The 9,013-nt window shown below is 45.4% G+C and overlaps 1 protein-coding gene across 14 annotated transcripts in view; it reads right to left on the reverse strand.

Moving 5' to 3' along the window:
- The window catches only part of LOC124044226 (peripheral plasma membrane protein CASK-like), a 253,203-nt gene that overhangs the window by 59,261 nt on the left and 184,929 nt on the right, over positions 1-9,013 (reverse strand). For all 14 annotated transcript variants that reach the window (XM_046363804.1, XM_046363802.1, XM_046363817.1 and 11 more), the window contains one exon: positions 4,279-4,356. In XM_046363804.1, coding sequence (XP_046219760.1) covers positions 4,279-4,356 — 78 coding nt within the window. The remainder of the gene's footprint in view (positions 1-4,278; positions 4,357-9,013) is intronic.

Genomic DNA, 9,013 nt, shown 5'->3' on the forward strand with positions numbered 1-9,013 from the left:
TGGATTAGCTTCACTAACAGTGGGAAACAAAACCCAACAGATTCTGTATGTTTGTAGAAAAGATTCGATCGCAGGCTGCATTCCATTACAAAACAGTTGTCCCTTCTGCTCTTGTCCACCTCTCTTTCAGGGGGCAACTTTTTGGAATGGAACACAGCCTCAGTGTTTAACAGTCTAGTAGATCAAAACTGTCCGGATCCAATGGCCACCTTCTATATTTACTACCTCTTCATCTTGTTCATTAAAAAATAATAATCGGCTGACCAGTCCTACTATAAGACCAGCCCTACTACAGAACCAGTCCTACTACAGAACCAGTCCTACTATAAGACCAGCCCTACTACAGAACCAGTCCTACTATAAGACCAGTCCTACTATAAGACCAGTCCTACTACAGAACCAGTCCTACTATAAGACCAGTCCTACTATAAGACCAGTCCTACTACAGAACCAGTACTACTATAAGACCAGTCCTACTACAGAACCAGTCCTACTATAAGACCAGTCCTACTACAGAACCAGTCCTACTATAAGACCAGTCCTACTATAAGACCAGCCCTACTACAGAACCAGTCCTACTACAGAACCAGTCCTACTATAAGACCAGTCCTACTACAGAACCAGTCCTACTATAAGACCAGTCCTACTACAGAACCAGTCCTACTACAGAACCAGTCCTACTATAAGACCAGTCCTACTACAGAACCAGTCCTACTACAGAACCAGTCCTACTATAAGACCAGTCCTACTACAGAACCAGTCCTACTATAAGACCAGTCCTACTACAGAACCAGTCCTACTACAGAACCAGTCCTACTATAAGACCAGTCCTACTATAAGACCAGTCCTACTACAGAACCAGTCCTACTATAAGACCAGTCCTACTACAGAACCAGTCCTACTATAAGAACCAGTCCTACTACAGAACCAGTCCTACTATAAGACCAGTCCTACTACAGAACCAGTCCTACTACAGAACCAGTCCTACTATAAGACCAGTCCTACTACAGAACCAGTCCTACTATAAGACCAGTCCTACTACAGAACCAGTCCTACTACAGAACCAGTCCTACTATAAGACCAGTCCTACTACAGAACCAGTCCTACTATAGAACCAGTCCTACTACAGAACCAGTCCTACTATAAGACCAGTCCTACTATAAGACCAGCCCTACTACAGAACCAGTCCTACTATAAGACCAGTCCTACTACAGAACCAGTCCTACTATAAGACCAGTCCTACTACAGAACCAGTCCTACTACAGAACCAGTCCTACTATAAGACCAGTCCTACTACAGAACCAGTCCTACTACAGAACCAATCCTACTATAAGACCAGTCCCACTACAGAACCAGTCCTACTACAGAACCAGTCCTACTATAAGACCAGTCCTACTACAGAACCAGTCCTACTATAAGACCAGTCCTACTACAGAACCAGTCCTACTATAGAACCAGTCCTACTACAGAACCAGTCCTACTACAGAACCAGTCCTACTACAGAACCAGTCCTACTATAAGACCAGTCCTACTGTCTGCTAAATGGCATATATTATATTATTATTATTATTACTATAAGACCAGCCCTACTACAGAACCAGTCCTACTACAGAACCAGTCCTACTATAAGACCAGTCCTACTACAGAACCAGTCCTACTACAGAACCAGTCCTACTACAGAACCAGTCCTACTACAGGACCAGTCCTACTACAGAACCAGTCCTACTATAAGACCAGTCCTACTACAGAACCAGTCCTACTACAGAACCAGTCCTACTATAAGACCAGTCCTACTACAGAACCAGTCCTACTATAAGACCAGTCCTACTACAGAACCAGTCCTACTATAGAACCAGTCCTACTACAGAACCAGTCCTACTACAGAACCAGTCCTACTATAAGACCAGTCCTACTATAAGACCAGCCCTACTACAGAACCAGTCCTACTACAGAACCAGTCCTACTATAAGACCAGTCCTACTATAGAACCAGTCCTACTACAGAACCAGTCCTACTACAGGACCAGTCCTACTACAGAACCAGTCCTACTATAAGACCAGTCCTACTACAGAACCAGTCCTACTACAGAACCAGTCCTACTATAAGACCAGTCCTACTACAGAACCAGTCCTACTATAAGACCAGTCCTACTACAGAACCAGTCCTACTATAGGACCAGTCCCCTATAATCTGATCCTAGATCAGAGTCATACTCTTCTAAACTCAGCAAAAAATGAAATGTCCTCTCGCTGTCAACTGCGTTGATTTTCAGCAAACTGAACATGTGTAAATATTTGTATGAACATAACAAGATTCAACAACTGAAACATAAACTGAACAAGTTCCACAGACACGTGACTAACAGAAATGGAATAATGTGCCCCTAAACAAATGGGGGGTCAAAATCAAAAGTAACAGTCACTATCTGGTGTGGCTACCAGCCTGCAGGAAGGGTACCACATGAGGGAGGAGGATGTCTTCCCTGTAACGCACAGCGTTGAAATTGCCTGCAATGACAGCAAGCTCACTCTGATGATGCTGTGACACACTGCCCCAGACCATGACGGACCCTCCACCTCCAAATCGATCCCGCGCCAGAGTACAGGCCTCAGTGTAACGCTGATTCCTTCAACGATAAAAGCGAATCCGATCATCACCCCTGGTCCTGTCTGGTCGAGCAACGGTGGGTTTGTGCTCAAAGGCGACGATGTTGCCGGTGATATCTGGTGAGGACCTGCCTTACAACAGGTCTACAAGCCCTCAGTCCAACCTCTCTCTGCCTATTGCGGACAGTCTGAGCACTAATGGAGGGATTGTTCATTCCTGGTGTAACAAAGGGAGTTGTTGTTGCCATCCTGTACCTGTGATGTGATGTTCGAATGTACCGATCCTGTGCAGGTGTTTTTAAACGTGGTCTGACACTGTGAGGACGATCAGCTGTCCGTCCTGTCTCTCTGTAGCGCAGTCTTAGGCGTCTCACAGTACGGACATTGTAATTTATTTCCCTGGCCACATCTGCAGTCCTCATGCCTCCTTGCAGCATGCCTAAGGCATGTTCACGCAGATGCGCAGGGCATTTTCTTTTGGTGTTTTTCAGAGTCAGTAGAAAGGCCTCTTTAGTGTCGTAAGTTTTCATAACTATGACCTTAATTGACTATGGTCTGTAAGCTGTTAGTGTTTTCACGACCGTTCCACAAGTGCATTTTCATTAATTGTTTATGGTTCATTGAACAAGCATGGGAAACGGTGTATAAACCTTTTACAATGAAAATCTGTGAAGTAATTTGGATTTTTTACAATTTATCTTTGAAAAGACAGGGTCCTATCTTTTTTTGCTGAGTGTATATTATAATAATACACAACATTGAACAGAGACTGTCCAAAGCAACTTTCAGTCATGCGTATTGTTGCATGACCCCAGTGGGAATTGAACCCACAATCCTCGGCCTTGCGAGATCCATGCTCAACCAACTGAGCTACACAATAGCACCCTTCTGTACACCTCCACTTCACCTCCACCGTGCTTTACTGGGGTGCAGCTCACACATCACACCACGTTACAGTTATATCCTAATGTAAAGCTGGCTGGGGCTGTCATAAGACATGTCCCAGTAGGACAGCTGTGCATGTGTCCTTATGTAGTGGAGGTGGTTGATGAGTAATCTTGCCTGAAACCTGAAGATTCATGTTAGCTCCCAGAGCCTAACGGCTGGCCTTTAGCTCAGAAAGCCAACATGGTATTGAGTTTTGTGTTGTGGACAACCCAGGTTTGTTACCTAGCTGGTGACACATAGCTACGAGGTTGTTGTTATTTTGAGGAAAAAACTAAAGAGGTTAGAGGAGAGGAGGTTCAACTCCTTCAAACATTGACCTCAGGCCAGCTTGACCCAATGTTACACAAGCAGCAGAGAGCCAAAGTAGATAACAGCAATGAAGAGTTAGATTCCTTATTCCACACAGTGGGCACCAGTTTTGACTTCTTCTGATCAGAGCCACATAGGGCTGTGGTCAAACATAGTGCACTACATGAGAAATAGGGTGCTGTTTGTGATGTGAACCTAACGAATAGTAGAGAGATGTGTTAATGGCTAGAGCCGTGTTGTTTCAGCAGGAGTGTGTGGTCAGGGAATTATGAAGCAGCGTGCGGTGATCCACAGTTGATCACATCATCAATCATCAATAATATCTTATACACAAGCATGGTGACAAGCACATAACACAATATTGTATCAATGTGTGTGTGTACGTGTGCGTGAGTGTGTGTGTGCACGCGCTCACCTCCTTGGCCCTCTGTACAGTATTGCTGGGGGGGTTTCTGATCTGGGGAGATGACTTTGTGTTGATTTTGTCGTAAAGCTGAAACAACACGACACACAAAATATTATAAACCAACAAAATCAACGGCTGAATAATACATCTCTCTCTCTCTCTCTCTCTCTCTCTCTCTCTCTCTCTCTCTCTCTCTCTCTCTCTCTCTCTCTCTCTCTCTCTCTCTCTCTCTCTCTCTCTCTCTCTCTCTCTCTCTCTCTCTCTCTCTCTCTCTCTGTATTCCGAATGACCTGTTGTCTTCAGTGCCAGCCTCTCTGACAATTGCTTGCTTTCATTTAAACATTAAAAAAAGGACATTTTCAAATACAGGATGAACAGTTGCGTTTGTTTTTATGTGTGTGTCTTTGTGTGTGCATGCACTGCGAGCATGAATCGCTGTGTCCAGTGGAGGCTGGTGAGGGGAGGACGGCTCATAATAATGGCTGGTACAGAGCAAATGGAATGTGTTTGATGTATTTGATACCGTTCCACTGATTCTAGCCATCACCACGAGCCCATCGTCCCCAATTAAGGTGCCACCAAACTCCTGTGGTACAGAAGTGAGTAGTCTAACCAGGACAAGCAGAAATGACTGATTCGAAGGTCACAATGCCGAGAGGAGAGAAACAGAGCTCAGTTAAAAAGGCAGCCGTGAAATAAAATGACTCTTATGATACAATTCATGATTCATGATTTTCATAGGGATTTGGGTTGAATAATGTAATAATTCTGGACTTCAAAGGAGAGCAGTTGACATCATGAGAGAGCAAGTACACTGGCATAACCCCCCCCCCCCACACACACCCACACACAACACTGCTCTTTCAAAATAGGTATTTCGCCATAGCCCCTAGACCTACATGTATGCCTTGTGTCCTCCCATTGACCAGAGAGACAAGGCAGGCAGACAGTACTATCACGAGATGATTACCACTGGTCTCAACCACGAGATGAGGCAACAATAACAAACATGAAAACAATTAAGCTGATAACAGTTAGTTCATGTGTCTTTCTACATTTGACATTTGAGTCATTTAGCAGATGCTCTTACCCAGAGCAACTTACAGGAGCAATTGCGGTTAAGTGCCTTGCTCAAGGGCACGTCGACAGATTTTGAACCTAGCGACCTTTTCGGTGACTGGCCCAACGCACTTAACCCACTAGGCTACCTGAATCCTCATTCACTTAGAAGTCTTAACTACAGATCTGCTTGAAACGGCACCGTTTATGGAGACATGCACATCCTGTGGCTCTCCTCCTGTCAACTTATTTGTAATGAGCAAATATGTGTGTTACTTGTAACGTAAACACTAACACACAGTGATATTCAGATACTGGTCAGACACTAGTCTGCTGTGTCATTGTTAAGCTCCTTTAAAGGGGTTATTTTATGGGAAAACAAGGAGAGTATTTATTAATGTTTGAGATGTCTATGGTGCCTGCATTGGCAGTGGGAGATAGAATCAACCATTTTTAGACCGATGTCTGTGTGTTGTGTATGTGTGTGTGATAGTGGGGAGTGTACAGGGGAGGCTGAGCAGTAGAGAAAGTTCAGATGCTCTGTCTCTCTATCTGCTCCTACTGTTCCTTACCTTAGAACCACACACACACACACACACACACACACACACACACACACACACACACACACACACACACACACACACACACACACACACACACACACACACACACACACACACACACACACACACACACACACACACACACACACACACACACACACACACACACACACACACACACACACACACGTTTTATGAAGGGAAGTCTCAGCAGCGAAGAGGATATATTGCTTTTCGATCAACCGCTCCTCCGTTCTCTCCACTGGCTTCCAGTTGAAGCTCGCATCCGCTACAAGACCATGGTGCTTGCCTACGGAGCTGTGAGGGGAACGGCACCTCAGTACCTCCAGGCTCTGATCAGGCCCTACACCCAAACAAGGGCACTGCGTTCATCCACCTCTGGCCTGCTCGCCTCCCTACCACTGAGGAAGTACAGCTCCCGCTCAGCCCAGTCAAAACTGTTCGCTGCTCTGGCCCCCCAATGGTGGAACAAACTCCCTCACGACGCCAGGACAGCGGAGTCAATCACCACCTTCCGGAGACACCTGAAACCCCACCTCTTTAAGGAATACCTAGGATAGGATAAGTATTCCCCCCTTTAAGATTTAGATGCACTATTGTAAAGTGACTGTTCCACTGGATGTCATAAGGTGAATGCACCAATTTGTAAGTCGCTCTGGATAAGAGCGTCTGCTAAATGACTTAAATGTAAATGTAAATGTAACTATGTTCCACATATTATTCATCTGTGTCCCAGCTCATTCTTTCACCATGATGCTTGCCGTCTGTGAAGTGCTCCGTTATTAAACGTTTCTTATAAAACAGACTGTTCATTTACATTACATTTACATTTAAGTCATTTAGCAGACGCTCTTATCCAGAGCGACTTACAAATTGGGGGACCAGAGCTGTGTTCAAATACCAATACTAACATACTGTATACTACATACTTAATGAGTATACAGTACCAATCAAACGTTTGGACACACTTACTCATTCCAGGGTTTTCCTTTATTTTTTTTGACTATTTTCTAAATTGTAGAATAATAGTGAAGACATCAAAACTATGAAATTACACATGTGGAATCGTGTAATAACCAAAAAAAAGTGTTTAACAAATCAAAATAAATTTCATATTTGAGATTCTTCAAAGTAGCCATTTCTTGTTATTACACTGGGTGTCAAGGAAAGTGTTACCAAAACAATTGTAACTGCTTTCCAGTGTGGTTCAGTTGCTAGTGCACGTCGCTTGCAAAGCAAAGGGTTGTTGGTTCATTTCCCACTGGGGCCACTCATACGTCAAACGACTTACAGGAGCATGACTGACTGTAAGTCGCATTGGTAAAAGCATCTGCTGAATGGTAGTATTATCATATGAAGTGAATATATATATATATACACAGTCATGTAACATCACTGTTGTGTCTGAAGTCACAGTGAAAACGTACAACCAACCATCTTCTCCAGAGAAACAGAGCCTTACTCCATCCCATTTTAGTCATTTAGCAGACACTCTAATCCAGTGCGATTTACATGAGCAATTGGGGTAAAGTGCCTTGCTCAAGGGCACATGAACAGTGTTTCACCTTGTCATCTCTGGGATTTGAACCAGCGACCTTTCGATTACTGGCCCAACACTCACTTTCACCTTCAAGTTTAAACACACAGGGTACACTCTCAACCCCTAGGCTAACTGTCGCTAATACACCACTGATACACACACACACACACACACACACACACACACACACACACACACACACACACACACACACACACACACACACACACACACACACACACACACACACACACACACACACACACACACACACAAGCAACAAGATCGACTCACCAACCAGATCCCAAGCAGTAGCCACACACCCTAACCCAGAAGAAGAGAGAGAGCGACACAATAAGCGCTAAACTAGCTTAGCATCCAGACTTCAGTAGGCTACTGTTACAGTACGTCCATTCCGTGCCGAGTGGATCTGTTTCCCTGAGCCTCTCTGTGTCTGAGTGGAGAGGATGGTAACGTCAGCCCTACAGATGTACTCACAGATAGCCTACTGCAGGAGTCTGGAGTCTGGAGAAAAGGCAGTGAAAGGGACTAAGGCCTGACAATAGCACCCATTGTTCTCTCTCTCTCTTTTCAGGCTGGGTCTCTCTATGTCGCTCTCCTTCTTTCTGTGGCTTTCAGAGCACCAATGTGGAGGTTTTTCTCTCTTTTCAGTTGAAAGAGTCTGTGGTTGCTCTATCTTTCTCTCTTTTCAGTGATGGAGTCTGGCTCGCTCTTCTCTCAACTTTTAGTGATGGAGATGGCTCGCTCTTCTCTCAATTTTCAGTGCAGGAGTGTGGTCTCACTCTCTCTATATCGCTCTCTCTCTTCAGCTGGGTCTGGGTTTTGAATGGACATCTGCAGCAACAGGTTCCTAGTGAACGGCCTTCCCAGGGAGAGTGTCTCTTTCTACTTCTCATCTTGCACCCATTCAGCCCCTGGGGCAGGGCAGCAATAGCCTCCTCCTTAACTTCTTCCTCCTTCACCCTTCCTAACGCCCTCCTCCTCCCTAACTCCCTCCTCCCTAACTCCCTTCTTAACCCCCCCTTCCTCCTCCCAAACTCCCTCCTCCCTAACTCCCTCCTCCCTAACCTCTTCCTCCTCCCTAACACCTTCCTCCTCACTGACCCCTTCCCCCTCCCTAACTCCTCCCTCCTCCCTAACTCCTCCCTAACCTCTTTCTCCTCCCTTACTCCTTCCCCCTCCCTAACTCCTCCCTCCTCCCTAACTCTTCCCTCCTCCCTAACCTCTTCCTCCTCACTGACTCCTTCCCCCTCCCTAACTCCTCCCTCCTCCCTAACTCCTCCCTCCTCCCTAACCTCTTCCTCTTCCCTAACCTCTTCCTTCTCCCTAACACCTTCCTCCTCACTGACTCCTTCCTCCTCACTGACTCCTCCCTCCTCCCTAACCTCTTCCTCCTCCTTAACACCTTCCTCCTCACTGACTCCTTCCTCCTCACTGACTCCTTCCTCCTCCCCCCTTCCTCCATTCTCCATCAACCCTTTTATAACACTATTTGGTAATTCTGTCTCCCAACCCCCTCCAGACTCCCGATCCTTAG

Source organism: Oncorhynchus gorbuscha, linkage group LG09 (genome assembly GCF_021184085.1).
Source record: "Oncorhynchus gorbuscha isolate QuinsamMale2020 ecotype Even-year linkage group LG09, OgorEven_v1.0, whole genome shotgun sequence".
Classification (NCBI taxonomy): Eukaryota; Metazoa; Chordata; class Actinopteri; order Salmoniformes; family Salmonidae; genus Oncorhynchus; species Oncorhynchus gorbuscha.